General features: G+C 46.8%; 1 protein-coding gene across 2 annotated transcripts in view; it reads left to right on the top strand.

Moving 5' to 3' along the window:
- The window catches only part of LOC143982544 (cytochrome P450 2G1-like), a 45679-nt gene extending 40436 nt beyond the window's left edge, over positions 1 to 5243 (top strand). For both annotated transcript variants that reach the window (XM_077481390.1, XM_077481382.1), the window contains one exon: positions 4823 to 5243. In XM_077481390.1, the coding sequence (XP_077337516.1) occupies positions 4823 to 5004 (182 nt within the window). In that variant the 3' untranslated portion in view covers positions 5005 to 5243. The remainder of the gene's footprint in view (positions 1 to 4822) is intronic.
- Positions 5244 to 16447: the final 11204 nt, after the last annotated feature.

Raw genomic sequence — 16447 nt, forward strand, 5'->3', positions numbered from 1 at the left:
GAAAAGACCAATTTTAAATGCTAAGGATTTAAAGGTGCCTTGATAGGGGGATAAACCATGTTACCCCCTGAATAAGCTACTCACCAAGAGTGGGAAGCAAGAGGCCATAGGAAAAGACATTGACACGGCCTGGATCTGGCTCTTGATAAAAAAAATCAAGGCCAGCTTCATTTCAGATCCCATATGCAGGAATCCTGCCTATTGACATATTTCCTGGGGTGCCAACCCCTGGATCCATACCATGAAACCTATGCCTTCCAGATTCTATAGTAAGTGATTCTGGAAGCCGGCTTCCTGGCATTAGTCAAAGAAGACACTACTGAAGGAGATTGCCCACGATCTTTTATAGAGTGGGATTCAACAGTCAAATCTGTTAAACTCCTTGTCTGAAAATTAGGATGAAATACCGGACCTTGTACAAGAAGGTCTGGCAATAATGGCAGAGTCCAAAGGCATGTAAGTAGCAGAGCGGATCCCTTGTTTGACATAAAGTTGTCGACCTTATTAATGAATCTGAACGCGAATAGGTCCATGTCCGGAAGTAACCCATCTGACATATTGTTAGGAAGATGTCGGGGTGAAGAGATCATTCTCCCGGAAATAATTGTTGCCGTCTCAAGTAGTACGCCTGAAATATTAAAATTGTGATTGATGTAAGCCACCGCCGTGGCTCTGTCAGACTGAATCCTGTCAGGACAGTCCGGTAATCTGACCGCCAAGATTCTATGGCCAGATGTATTGCCTGAAACTTCCAACAAAGTTGATAGGCAAGGTCCTCTAACCTGGACCATCTCCCCTGGACAGAATCTTCTTCCAGGGCTGCTCCCCAGCCTAGAAGGCTGGCATCTGTTGTTAACACCTTGCAGGATAAAGATTTTCCCTCCTGCTGGATAACAACCACCAATTTAGGCTCTGACCTAAGTTGGGAGCCAAGCGTATTGGAAACATACAAGGCCTGAATCCTCTTTATTCCAGACTGACAGGATGGTGTCTTGAAGCAGTCTTTGAATAAAACTGTGCGTAAGGGACGGCCCTGAAGGAGGCCACCATTTCCCCTAAAAATCTCCTGCAGCCGAATGAAGGAATTTTCCCTTATCTTGAACTTGAATTAGTTCTACAATGGAACTGATTCACGTCTGGGGTAAGAATATCTTCTTCTGTATGGTATCTATAACCAGCCCCCAAGTAACCTCCTTGATGGTTTTAAGGAGAATCTTCCTAGGCTGAGAATCCAACCTAGAGATTTCAGATATCTACAGCTGAGATCAGACTCTGTTTTTAGACCTGAGACTGAATGATCTATTAAAAGTAGATCCTTTTAATAGGCTAGGACCATTATGACTTGAGCCCTTAACCTGGCTAAAGGAAGTGGCAGAATCTTTCAGAACACTCGTAGTGCTGTGGCTAAGCCGGGTGGCAGTGCCACGATTGAAAAAATGATTTTATATTTCAAACCGCAGAAATTTGGGGTAATCAGGAAACTTTGGCATATGGAGATATGCAACTCCCCCCCTTGCAGGATGGACACGAACATCCGATCCTTTCATAATTCGATAGTCTAAGTGCCGATTCAGATCTCCGAGATCTAGAATGGGTCTTACCTTTCTGTTTTGGCTTAAAAGGTTTGCACCAAAAAAAACCTGTTCCACTAAGGGAATCTCAGATATCAGCGACTGGGATAACAGCTGATCCAGAGGCCAGAAAGAGACACTTCTCTTCTTTCCTTATTTTTTTTTTTCTGGAACCTTAGGAGCATTGTTTGAGGAGATGGACACTCTTGCATAAAGACTGCCACATCAGCAGCCCCAAGGACCCCACAGGCAGCACCAAAACAGTACCCAAACCCCGGACCCTCAGATCGAAAGCCGACTGGGCCATCCGGGCCAGTCAGCTCTTGAAACTCTAGATGTAACCTAGAGAAGAAAATCGCAGAAATCCCTCTGCTCTTAACATTGTTCCTGCCAGACTTTAAGAATCTCAGGACCTTCCCCTCACCCGAATGAGTGGGGGTGCTCCTTCATGAGAAGGCCTTAGCATTCTTCTTTATGGGCTTTCTGCCCCCAAGATCCTGGTGTTGCCCCTGGGAACTAAGGCATAGGAGAGACTGCACGATTAAAGGAGAACTGTCTGAACCTACTTTTACTGGTAAAGAGAGCTTTACCCCTTTTGGATGTACTTATCCATTCTAAATAGTTGTACCCCAGAAAGGGACACAGACTGGCTAAGGGTTTTCACCTGGTGCTTCGGCTGATTAATATTTCAGCCACGGACCTCTGCAAAAATGCACTAGTCCAAAGTATAAGCCATAGGGCTTAAACGATCGAGTCCTTCATAGCATCTGTGAGACACAGTGCGTCAAATACATCAGCCCCTTGCCGGACCTGCTGATCAGGCAGAACTTTCAGGTATCTCACTCCTGTTTCTTAACTCCTTGGAGTCCATATTCCAATGCATTGGCGTGACTCAAAATGTGCTCCACCAAAATAGTGGAGAAGACGTTAAAGGATTAATGGATCTCCAGTTGCAGCCAGAACTGCAAAAAGACATCTTAGCTTGCTGGATCCTTTAACACCAGTGCATTTTCCACTGGACATGTGAGACTCTGCACACTGAGGTGATTGCAGCATTATTAGCTGGAACCCCCCATTTCTTTCATAGAAATGCTCCCATTCAGAATACATAGCTATGCATGAATAGGAAAAACATCCCCAGGTGGGGGAGGTTCAAATGAACCCTATTAGAGGTAGATACCTCAACAGTCTGTGCTGCAGGCAACAAAAGGGTTAAGTAAGGGTTAAGTAAGGTTTAAGTAAGGGAGTAGACAAACACCTGACTTGTGCGGCTACTCCCTCCCTGTAAGCCCTTGTACACACGGTCGGACATTCCGACAACCAAATCCGTCTGATTTTGTCCGTCGGATTTTGTCCGAAACTGTTGCATACACACGGTCGGACAAAGTTGTCAGAAAATCCGATCGTTCAGAATGTGGTGACGTTATTTCATTATGACAGGACTATGTTCAGGCTAGTAGCCAATAGCTTTGGTGTAGGAATTTGATCTGAGCATGCGTGGCACTTTGTCCGATCGGAATTCTCTACACATGATCGGACAAGGTCCGATCGGATCATGTTGTCAGAAAATGTTATAGCCAAGCTGGAAAACTTGGTCCGTCGGATATTCCGACGGAAACAGTCCGATGGAGAGCACACATGGTCGGATTATCCGACAACATGGTCCGATCGGACATTTTCCGTCGGAATGTCCGACCGTGTGTACAAGGGCTAAGGATCCTCCAAAGAGGAAAAATAAGTATCTTCCAATATTTGGGAAGATCTACCTGATCCCCAGCCTCCTGCACCTCAACAAAAGGGCCCAGAGGACTAGATGGGAATCTGCTATGTTTAGTCCTACTATGGAGAGACATCATAGTAATAATCTTTTAAATGGTAGAAGAAAAAACCTGTTTGTATGAAATACACAGGGACAGAAGTTTTCTACCCAGCTCATCTGACTGGCCATATTTTTCTTTTTACCTTTCAGGGGAGGAAGACATTCTTTTGGAAGGGTTTTTAGTTTGTTGTATACCATTAACCCCTTAGAACCCTTAGAGGAGTTCCTGGTCCCTTTGTCACTCATAGCTTACAGCACAAAGCAGAGGCAGTACCAGCAAAAGAATGTTACACTTGCTAGGCTATAGTACAGTACAAAAGCTGCTATTAGTCCTAGCATACAGTACAATGTTGTCAACAAAAGGAGGATACCTGTGTCACCAAACCTGACCAGCAACCACTATGCTCTGTACCTCCACCGCCAGACTGCAGCTTTTCCTGTATAGCTTAAATTACTTCCTCCACATGTGGCCGGCGCCTGATGCAGTTTAGCCACGCCCCCGTGGGAAAATGCCCCCCTCCTCTTTCAACAGGGAAGTGTGTGAGCGCCGGCATCATGGCGGGTGGCGGCGGCTGGGGAAATCCTCCGCCTGACGAGCGGCCGCGACCTGCCCTAAAAAAACTTTATTTTTTTTATAAAAAGAGGCAGCTGGCTGGCATTAAAAGGATCAAAAACCACCAATCTGGGGGCCCAGGAAGGGATCAGAACCCCCTTCATTACTCTTGAACAGAGATGAGAGTGGAGTTTCTGCTGTTTCCAGCGTCAGAATGGTGAGTGCTCAATACAGCCTACAGCCTACAGTGGTGACACATAGACATGACATGACAACACAATACATGGAAGGAGAGATTCCTGAGAAAATCTCCTCTACCTTTCCTCACAGCAGGGTTTATCAGCTTGAAAGGAAACCTTCAGGAACAGGGGTACACTCAGGTAATCCCGCAATCCTGGACCTGCGAGAAGACCCTGTCAGTAAACTTTTATTGGCTTTACTATCAAAATGTACTGGATCCCAGGACCCAGCTGTAAAAGCATTCGCAATCAAAACCTTGTGTCTTCGGATGATGAGGCCCAGGTACCATTCATTTAGTCCATTACGGAGACATCAGAATGGATCCGGTCAGGACAGCTGGCTCTCATCAAAGGATTACTGCCTGTGGAGCTCAGTACAACACATTCTTACAAGTGCCCAACAACTTAGACACTGGTGAAAAAACTGAGGGGTTATATGAGGGAAGTTTACGCCTTAAGGGGCGTGCCAGTGTCCAGCACCTGATATGCCAATATAACCCACATAGTACTATGGCTATGGCTCTGTGTCCCCTGATGTAAGAAAAGAAACATGATTTTGCACTGCAGGTTGGGCTTGTAATAGCATTGAAATACTGATTTATTTCTTCTCTTTTTTTTTTTTTTGGTCCTATCTCTCTAGGTAAACGCATTTGTGCAGGAGAAAGTCTGGCTCGTATGGAACTCTTCTTGTTTTTTACTACTATACTGCAAAGATATACTTTAAAACCTACAGTGGACAGGAAGGACCTAGAGATCACCCCAGAACCCAAAACCAATTCTTCAAAAGCTCGGAAATATAAGATGTTTGCCGACCCTCGTTAAAATACTCATCATGCGTTAGTCAAACATGGTGTCACACTAGAAGCTGCCAGCTTTATTTTTGTTTTGTCTGCAAGCATTTTATTGTATATTGCAGTCATTCTAGCCTCACCATTTTGCAAATAAAATAATGTTTTAACTGGATATAGTCTTTAAAATCTTCATGTTCAATATGTTCTGACCGTTGTAAAATTTTATAGAAGAATAAACTGACAATTGTAATAAAAAGAATAGTAAAATAAGTGAAGCCACTTTTTGTTATTCTTGCAGGATCTCTGAAGATTCTGAAATCAAACAAAAGATAAAATACTGAAAGATTGTCCTTTAGCTGTTTTTTTTGGATGATTATGTGAAATTTCTGTTCCTATAAAAATGAAACCATATTAGAAATTTTTTGGCTGTAATTCTGGATCACAGGAGTGTAGTTGGCAGCCCGCTGTCAGCTGATGTCACAAACCCTGTCCAAGCTTTGAAAAGATCCCGAGCATATTGTTTAAATGTTACAAATAATATAACAATGTGTAAAAAGGAAATCAAGGATGCAAAAATTCAAAACGAACAACAGATCGCAAAACATAAAAAGACAAACCCCAAAAGATTTAGCAAATATATTGAAGGGGTTGTTAAGGCAGTGCACACAGCCACTGTCGTCAGCCGCTCTGCTAGGATTACATGATGTATATACTATATGCCATTTTCTAAGATCCCAGTTTTTCTTATCCCCGTGCATCGGTCATGTGACCGACTAGTGCTGTCCTTCTCCGCTGTATGTATTACAGAGGGAGGGGCTGGGCCATCTGCCGAGCGGTCACGTAACCTCCTTCTGTAATACAAACATCGGAGGAAGACAGCGCCGGGCGGTCACATGACTGCTGATCGGGAATAAGAAAAATTGTATTTATAAGAAGAATTGAAGAAATTAGCATATAATATATACATCATGTATTTATTCTTCTATAAAATTGAAGAAAATAGTATATACATTATGTAATCCTAGCAGAGAGAATTGCAGTGATTGGGAGCAGTAATGTGCGAACTGCTTGGAACGGTGATAGAAGGGGAAGAGCGACTCACACACAGAAATGACAGGCAGAGAGTGTAAGGGCTTACCTAGGTTGGAGTCCATGGTGCAGAGATGTATGCTCACCCTTGCAAATACACACAGCCCATGGTAACAAGGTAATAAGCCGCCTGGGCTGTGAATCTGTGCACGGGGGCTTGACAGGAATTTACCAAAGGATAGTCGAGGTAAAGCCGTAGTCAGGGTTTCCAGAAGTCAGAATAAATGATAAGCAGAGCCAGGGTCAGAAGCCAGAGTCAGTCTTGGAACGCTGTAACTAGAACACAGGACCACTGGAATACAGGAACACAGGAAACAAGAGACAATGAACTGACCAAGCCCTCAGAGTGAGGCAGTGTTTTATACCCAACTGTATCGCCCTCAGTACTTCATGCAGAAGTAGGCATAGCTGTAAAGCAGGCTGAAAGGAACTGAGGTTTGGCTCAGAGGCAAACTAACAGGGGCACTAGACAGGTAGTCATATGTTCAATACCCCCTTGATCCACTTGGGGCATGATCATGCCTGGCCCTCTGGGTGTGAACAGGTGGTTCCACATAGGCATAGTCCTCTAGGTCAAAAGCATCCATACCATATGTACCAACAGAAGAGATAGAAAACTTTTCCTTCTTCCCTTTGTTTTTTTTGCTTTAGACATTCTTACTGGGGAGACGTTTGCCTCTTGCAAAGCTTTTTCAAATATCTCCAGATCTTGCTTACGGACCATGGGGCCATTCAAGGCATACGTACAGTCAGGTGGTAGAACTTTGAGCAGGGACACAAGCACTGGAACTTCAAGTGGGGACACAGGCACTGGAACTTCAAGCGGGGACACCGCCACCGGAACTTCAGGCGGGGACACCGCCACCGGAACTTCAGGCGGGGACACCGCCACCGGAACTTCAGGCGGGGACCCCGGAACTTCAGGTGGGGACACTGGCAGTGGAACTTCAAGCTGGAAAGCAGGCAGAGATTCAGGGGTAGCAGGAAGGATCCTAATAGTACCCACTTGAAGAACCTTTGGCCGAGGTGGGTAAGTTGGGCAGAGAGAGATAAAGTGCCCTCTTTCTCCACAGTAGAAACAAAAACCATAGTCTCTCCTCTGCTCTCTTTCACCTTTAGATAGCTTGGACCGAAAGGCCCCAATCTCCATGGGTTCCACATCTTCCAGGGTAGGTGTGTGTGTATCCTCAGGCTATCCTTGGCTTTTTGGGGTTAGAGCTTCATAGCCTGGCACACACTGGAATGGCTCGGAGTCGTATCTGTACAGGGTATTCCTGTCCCTGGATACCCATAGGCCACGTGAACAGAGAACAGACTTGGGAACTCTGGTTTTCTTAGAAACAGGAATCCAGAGCAAACATGAATTTTTCCCAGCTGACCAAGACTGGACTCCTTTCCTGTAAAAGTTGATGAGCCCATGTTTTGCATTGTCCAGTGAGCAGGTTAATGGAAGTCCAAATCTTTATATAGCTGGTTTATAGACTTAAGAGCAAACAGCTCACAATCCATCTTAATGCACGCGAATGATGCTCGGCTACTATCAAACCTCTCTGGCTTTACCACAAATGGCTCAGGGCATGCTGGCACTGGGGCTGGGTGTACTGTACCTTTAAATAACAGAACTTGCTGCAATTCCAAAATTGTCTGGCCCAGGCTGGAGACTTGCAGAACAAGGGAAGTGAGCATCATGTACATCTCTGCTTACTCCATGTTCATTATGTAAGGGCTTACCTAGGTTTGAGTCCATGGTGCAGCGATGTATGCTTACACTTGCAAATACACACAGCCCACGGTAACAAGGTAATAAGCTACCTGGGCTGTGAATCTGTGCACGTGGGCTTGACAGGAATTTGCCAAAGGATATTCGAGGTAAAGCCATAGTCAGGGATTCCAGAAGTCAGAATAAACAATAAGCAGAGCCAGGGTCAGAAGCCGGAGTCAGTCTTGGAACGCTGTAACAGGAACACAGGAACACAGGAACCTTTGGCAAAACAGGAAACAAGAGACAATGAACTGACCAAGCCGTCAGAGTGAGGCAGTGTTTTATACCCAGATGATTAGATAAATTACCTCAGCTGAACCAGGAGTGACAGGTACAATCAGAGTATCACCCTCAGTACTTCATGCAGAACTAGGCGTAGCTGGAAAGCAGCCTGAAAGGAACTGAGGTGTGGCTTAGAGGCAAAGTAACAGGAGCACTAAACAGGCAGTCATAGGTTCAATACCTCTTTGAGCCAGTTGGGGTGTGACCACACCTGGCCGTCTGCATGGAACAGTAGGGACTGGGACAGAGAGGGGAGGGGAAGGAGGACACAGGAGCAAAGAGGAGAGCTGCAGGCTGAGGATGACAGATGCATGTAAACTGACCACAATGTCAGGGCTCATCAGCCATGATACACCATGGTCAGTTTACATAGGGGAGGGCAGAAACTGGCAGGATCAACCAGGTGTTACAGGGGGCCAAATTACACAGCACAAGTACTGTGCTGTATAACATGCTTTAGAAACAGGGTCACTTTTTTTTTTGTTTGGGTTAACTAACGCTTTAATAGTAAGAAGGTCAGGTCTGAGCATGCAGGCCTTTTACAAAGTAATCTGGAGTGGGTGACTGGGGACAAAGAGAAGGAAATTTTATTAAATATCTTCTTCAGCTCTATGTATACAAAGGAGCAAGGGAGAGCACAAGTCCATAATGGGGATGGTATTGACACGAATGATCTACAATGGGTCAAAAGTGATATGGTCCAACAATATTTAGACAGAATAAAGGTAGATAAAACACCTGGACCAGATGACATCCACTCACAGATCCTAAAATAATTGAGCTCTGTCATTTCAAAGCCATTGTTTCTAATATTTAGGGACTCATTAATGACTGGAATGGTACCACTGAATTGGCAAAGGGCCAATGTGGTTCTCATATTTAAAAAGAGATGAAAGTCTTTAACAAATAACTATGGACCTAGTTTAACCTCTATAGACGGGAAAATACTGGAGAGTTTAATAAAAGACCACATAGATGAGTTCTTACTGAAAAAAAATATTTTAAACAACAGACAGCATGGATTGATGACAGACAGAAGTTGTCAAACAAATTTCTTTTTATGAAGGAGGTAAGTAAAACCTTGAACAGAGGGGTGGCTGTGGACATGATATACTTGGATTTTGCAAAAGCGTTTGACACAGTTCCCCACATATGGCCACGGCCATCTTTAATATTGATTAAACCCTGGGCAAACATTTTCTTTGGGTCCCCCCATGCAATTTCGCCCCCCCATCATTAAACAGGACTCCCGCCCATACTACCCAAATCCCTGCATAGGACCCCCATTCCTCATAGTACCCCCATAATCACAGGACCCCCTCCCACATTATTAAACAGTACCCCCTCCCCCATACTGTGCCCATCACTACACAGGCCCCCTCCCCCATACTACACCCCACTATTACACAGGATCCCTCCCCCATAATACCCCCATCATTATACAGCCCCCCAATCCCCCTCCATACTACATTACCATTCATTAACCATCAGCGTGCTGCTGTTTTTGCAGAAAGGAAGGGTATTGCTGTGGGTGGAGAAGCAGGGGGGGGGGGTTATTGGGGGTGGAGAGGCAGAGATTAGGGTTATTGTTGGGGGTGGAGAGTCAGGGATTGTGGTTATTGTTTAGGGTGGAGAAGTAGGGAGTGGGTTATTGAGGGTGGAGAAGTGGGGAGGGGGGTTATTATTTAGGGTGCAGATGTGGGGAGGGTTTATTATTGAGGGTGCAGAAGTGGGGAGGGAGGTTATTGGTCAGGGATTGGGGTTATTGTTGGGGGTGGAGAGGCAGAAAGAGGGGTTATTGTTGAGGGTGTAGAAGTGGAGATGGGGGTGATTGTTTAGGGTGGAGAAGTGGGGAGGGGGCAATTTTTGGGGGTGGAGAGGCAGGGAGAGGGGTTATTGTTTAGGGTGGAGAAACAGGGAGGGGGTTATTGTTTAGGGTGGAGAAGCAGGGAGGGGGATTATTGTTTAGGGTGTAGAAGCAGGGAAGGGGTTATTGTTGAGGGTGGAGAAGCAGTAGGGGGTTATTGCTGAGGGTGGAGAACCGTGGATGGGGGTTATTGTTGAGGGTGGAAAAGTGGGGAGTGGGTTATTGTTGAGGGTGGAGAAGCAGGGAGGGGGTTATTGTTGAGGGTGGAGAAGTGGGGAGGGGGATATTGTTGAGGGTGGAGAAGCAGGGATGGGGTTATTGTTGAGGGTAGAGAAGCAGGGAGGGGGGTTATTGGTCAGGGATTGGGGTTATTGTTGGGGGTGGAGAGGCAGAAAGAGGGGTTATTGTTGGGGGTGGAGAGGCAGAAAGAGGGGTTATTGTTGAGGGTGTAGAAGTGGAGATGGGGGTGATTGTTTAGTGTGGAGAAGTGGGGAGGGGGCAATTTTTGGGGGTGGAGAGGCAGGGAGAGGGGTTATTGTTTAGGGTGGAGAAACAGGGAGGGGGGTTATTGGGGGTGGAGAGGCAGAGATTAGGGTTATTGTTGGGGGTGGAGAGTCAGGGATTGTGGTTATTGTTTAGGGTGGAGAAGTAGGGAGTGGGTTATTGAGGGTGGAGAAGTGGGGAGGGGGTTATTATTTAGGGTGCAGATGTGGGGAGGGGTTATTATTGAGGGTGCAGAAGTGGGGAGGGGGTTATTGAGGGTGGAGAAGCAGGGAGGGGGGTTATTGGTCAGGGATTGGGGTTATTGTTGGGGGTGGAGAGGCAGAAAGAGGGGTTATTGTTGAGGGTGTAGAAGTGGAGATGGGGGTGATTGTTTAGTGTGGAGAAGTGGGGAGGGGGCAATTTTTGGGGGTGGAGAGGCAGGGAGAGGGGTTATTGTTTAGGGTGGAGAAACAGGGAGGGGGGTTATTGGGGGTGGAGAGGCAGAGATTAGGGTTATTGTTGGGGGTGGAGAGTCAGGGATTGTGGTTATTGTTTAGGGTGGAGAAGTAGGGAGTGGGTTATTGAGGGTGGAGAAGTGGGGAGGGGGGTTATTATTTAGTGTGCAGATGTGGGGAGGGGTTATTATTGAGGGTGCAGAAGTGGGGAGGGGGTTATTGAGGGTGGAGAAGCAGGGAGGGGGGTTATTGGTCAGGGATTGGGGTTATTGTTGGGGGTGGAGAGGCAGAAAGAGGGGTTATTGTTGAGGGTGTAGAAAAGGAGATGGGGGTGATTGTTTAGGGTGGAGAAGTGGGGAGGGGGCAATTTTTGGGGGTGGAGAGGCAGGGAGAGGGGTTATTGTTTAGGGTGGAGAAACAGGGAGGGGTTATTGTTTAGGGTGGAGAAGCAGGGAGGGGGATTATTGTTTAGGGTGTAGAAGCAGGGAAGGGGTTATTGTTAAGGGTGGAGAAGCGGTAGGGGGTTATTGCTGAGGGTGGAGAAGCGTGGATGGGGGTTATTGTTGAGGGTGGAGAAGCGGTAGGGGGTTATTGCTGAGGGTGGAGAAGCGTGGATGGGGGTTATTGTTGAGGGTGGAGAAGCGGGGAGTGGGTTATTGTTGAGGGTGGAGAAGCAGTGAGGGGGTTATTGTTGAGGGTGGAGAAGCAGGGATGGGGTTATTGTTGAGGGTAGAGAAACGGGTAGGGGTTATTGTTGAAGGTGGAGAAGTGAGAAGGGGGGGGTTTAGAGTGGAGAAGCAGGGAGGAGGGTTATTGTTTAGGGTGGAGCAGCGGAGATGGGATTATTGTTTAGGGTGTAGAAGCAGGAAAGGGGTTATTGTTGAGGGTTGAGAAGCAGGGAGGGGGTTATTGTTGAGGGTGGAGGGGGTTAATGTTGAGGGTGGAGAAACGGGGAGGGGGTTATTGTTGAGGGTGGAGAAGCAGGGAGGGGGTTATTGTTGAGGGTGGAGAAGTGGGGAGGGGGTTATTGTTGAGGATGGGGAAGCAGGGAGGGGGTTATCGTTGAATGGGAGAAGCAGGGAGGGGATTATTGTTGAGCGTGGAGAAGCAAGCAGGGGATTATTGTTGAGGACCGAGAAGCGGGGAGGGGACTATTGTTTGGGGTGGAGAGGCAGGGATTGGGGTTATTGTTGGGGGTGGAGAGGCAGGGAGAGGGGTTATTTGGGTTGGAGAGGCAGGGATTTGGGTTACTATTTAGAGTGGAGAAGCGGGGAGGGGGTTATTGTTGAGGGTCGAGAAGAAGGGAGGGGGGTTATTGTTTAGGGTGGAGAAGCAGGGAGGGGGTGATTGTTGAACGCACAGCTGTCAATCACTGCCGTGCACTACAACACCCAGCAGCACTGCACTTCTCCCCTCCCTCCAAGAAGTTCTGCAGCAGCAGCCAATCACTGCCCTGCACTACAACACACAGCAGCCCTGTACTCCCCCAAGAAGTTCTGCAGCAGCTGAGACTCCCTGAAAAGTTACCAGAGGTGGTAGCAGGGGGAGCCGGTTTAGGACAGCACACAGTGTCTCTAGGGGAGACAGTATACTCACTGAGCAGAGTGATGTAGTCCGACAACCCGCAGAGGAGGGATGGGAGGGACGGAATGCAGCACGTCGCTGGGGAAGAGACTCAGTCCACTCAGACTGAGATAAGGGGAAGGGGAAGACCATACCTCTCAACTTTTTGAGATGGGAATGAGGGACAAAAAAAAAAATCAAGATTGGTTAAAGCCACAAGTGCTTTTTTGCCACTACTATTCCTTTATATTGGCTTTTGGAATTTACAAAAAAATGCAGAAATTTAGAAATCAAATGAAAGGTTTAGTGCTGGAAAACACTTTTTGATAGATAAAAAGTGCATTTTAAAAACAACTATATAGATCAGCCCAAAATGAGGGACAAATGAGGAGGAATAAGGGACATTGCTCCAAATCAGGGACAGTCCCTCGAAATCAGGGACAGTTGGGAGCTGTGGGCAGACCAGTAGAAGAGACACTGCTGGGACGTGACTTCATTTATCCGATGCCCAGATGGATAGAATGGAGAAGAAAACAAATGCACTCGACTTATCGGTGTTTGGGGCCCTACAACAATGAATAGGCCCTGGGCAGATGCCCCATTTGTCCTGTGCTAAAGACGGCCCTGCACTCAATTTGTAAATAGTTGTAAAACTGGCTAGAAGACAAAATTCAGAGAGTAGTGGTTAATAGTGATGGCCGAACGGTTCGCCCGGCGGTCGTTTCGCGGCGAATTTCCGACATTCGCGGTCCGCACGTTCGAACGCCTTTTTCCGTCGTTCGCCGCGGCGGACTTACGTGTTTAATGTATACAAGAACTTTAACCTTTGGTGACACGTTTATCATGTGATACAGGACAGCCAATTGAGACATGACAGCACATGGACACTTGTACATTCCCCCTAACCTATAAATACACCCGATCCGGTGGCCATTTTACATTCTTTCTTCTGTTAAGATAGGGACAGGTTCCTGTGTGGAGTAGGGAGAGATAAACCACTAGCTATTTGGTACACAAAAGTTCTTTTCAGGACTGGTATAGGTGTTAGGTGTTGATAGGTTTGCTGTGCTGCTGATTCTTGCAGCAGCCTGAGTGTCTTTTGTTAGTTTAGAGAAAGGGAAAGGACGGTGTATGCTACAGGGACAGCCAGATTAGTCTTTCATCATCATCATCATCATCATCATCATTAGCTGTTACTATCAAGGTCCACAAAAGAGCTGTTCCAGTAACCACTAATCGTTCTCTTTTTTTGCCAATTTGTATAGGGACAGGAAGGAAGCAGTGTTGTCAGGCAGTGAGGGTAATTTTAAAGACTTGCTGTTATTATTAGTTCCACAAAGGTTCTTTTCAGGACTGGTATCAGTGGTACAGTAATAGGCTTGTACATGTATAATATTCTTTCTTCCAAATATAGAAAGGATATTATACTTGACTGCTGCCCTTCTGCTGCAGTCTGCTAAACATTCACAACTCACTTGTTCCACAAAAGTTCTTATAAAGGACTGGTAACTTGGTATAGGGTGCTACGGTACATAGGCTTGAGTGCGGTACAGTCTGCTGTTCTGTAAGGACCGCTATCGGTCCACAATAGATAGGGTTGACGTGCACCACTGCTGACCGCTGCCCTATACTGCAGCAGTCCTTCAGCGGTATAGGGACTGACGTACAGTCTGCTAAAAACTAATACACAACCTGCTTGGTCCACAAAAGTTCTTATAAGGACTGGTAACTTGGTATAGGGTGCTACGGTACATAGGCTTGAGTGCGGTACAGTCTGCTGTTCTGTAAGGACCGCTATCGGTCCACAATAGATAGGGTTGACGTGCACCACTGCTGACCGCTCACCTATACTGCAGCAGTCCTTCAGCGGTATAGGGACTGACGTACAGTCTGCTAAACACTAATACACAACCTGCTTGTTCCACAAAAGTTCTTATAAGGACTGGTAACTTGGTATAGGGTGCTACGGTACATAGGCTTGAGTGCGGTACAGTCTGCTGTTCTGTAAGGACCGCTATCGGTCCACAATAGATAGGGTTGACGTGCACCACTGCTGACCGCTGCCCTATACTGCAGCAGTCCTTCAGCGGTATAGGGACTGACGTACAGTCTGCTAAACACTAATACACAACCTGCTTGGTCCACAAAAGTTCTTATAAGGACTGGTAACTTGGTATAGGGTGCTACGGTACATAGGCTTGAGTGCGGTACAGTCTGCTGTTCTGTAAGGACCGCTATCGGTCCACAATAGATAGGGTTGACGTGCACCACTGCTGACCGCTGCCCTATACTGCAGCAGTCCTTCAGCGGTATAGGGACTGACGTACAGTCTGCTAAAAACTAATACACAACCTGCTTGGTCCACAAAAGTTCTTATAAGGACTGGTAACTTGGTATAGGGTGCTACGGTACATAGGCTTGAGTGCGGTACAGTCTGCTGTTCTGTAAGGACCGCTATCGGTCCACAATAGATAGGGTTGACGTGCACCACTGCTGACCGCTCACCTATACTGCAGCAGTCCTTCAGCGGTATAGGGACTGACGTACAGTCTGCTAAACACTAATACACAACCTGCTTGTTCCACAAAAGTTCTTATAAGGACTGGTAACTTGGTATAGGGTGCTACGGTACATAGGCTTGAGTGCGGTACAGTCTGCTGTTCTGTAAGGACCGCTATCGGTCCACAATAGATAGGGTTGACGTGCACCACTGCTGACCGCTGCCCTATACTGCAGCAGTCCTTCAGCGGTATAGGGACTGACGTACAGTCTGCTAAACACTAATACACAACCTGCTTGGTCCACAAAAGTTCTTATAAGGACTGGTAACTTGGTATAGGGTGCTACGGTACATAGGCTTGAGTGCGGTACAGTCTGCTGTTCTGTAAGGACCGCTATCGGTCCACAATAGATAGGGTTGACGTGCACCACTGCTGACCGCTCACCTATACTGCAGCAGTCCTTCAGCGGTATAGGGACTGACGTACAGTCTGCTAATCACTAACACACAACCTGCTTGTTCCACAAAAGTTCTTATAAGGACTGGTAACTTGGTATAGGGTGCTACGGTACATAGGCTTGAGTGCGGTACAGTCTGCTGTTCTGTAAGGACCGCTATCGGTCCACAATAGATAGGGTTGACGTGCACCACTGCTGACCGCTGCCCTATACTGCAGCAGTCCTTCAGCGGTATAGGGACTGACGTACAGTCTGCTAAACACTAATACACAACCTGCTTGGTCCACAAAAGTTCTTATAAGGACTGGTAACTTGGTATAGGGTGCTACGGTACATAGGCTTGAGTGCGGTACAGTCTGCTGTTCTGTAAGGACCGCTATCGGTCCACAATAGATAGGGTTGACGTGCACCACTGCTGACCGCTCACCTATACTGCAGCAGTCCTTCAGCGGTATAGGGACTGACGTACAGTCTGCTAATCACTAACACACAACCTGCTTGTTCCACAAAAGTTCTTATAAGGACTGGTAACTTGGTATAGGGTGCTACGGTACATAGGCTTGAGTGCGGTACAGTCTGCTGTTCTGTAAGGACCGCTATCGGTCCACAATAGATAGGGTTGACGTGCACCACTGCTGACCGCTGCCCTATACTGCAGCAGTCCTTCAGCGGTATAGGGACTGACGTACAGTCTGCTAAACACTAATACACAACCTGCTTGGTCCACAAAAGTTCTTATAAGGACTGGTAACTTGGTATAGGGTGCTACGGTACATAGGCTTGAGTGCGGTACAGTCTGCTGTTCTGTAAGGACCGCTATCGGTCCACAATAGATAGGGTTGACGTGCACCACTGCTGACCGCTCACCTATACTGCAGCAGTCCTTCAGCGGTATAGGGACTGACGTACAGTCTGCTAATCACTAACACACAACCTGCTTGTTCCACAAAAGTTCTTATAAGGACTGGTAACTTGGTATAGGGTGCTACGGTACATAGGCTTGAGTGCGGTACAG

This window comes from Lithobates pipiens, unplaced genomic scaffold, assembly GCF_037356315.1.
Source record: "Lithobates pipiens isolate NorthernLeopardFrog02 unplaced genomic scaffold, aLitPip1_a1.2 Scaffold_1, whole genome shotgun sequence".
NCBI classification, from domain to species: Eukaryota; Metazoa; Chordata; class Amphibia; order Anura; family Ranidae; genus Lithobates; species Lithobates pipiens.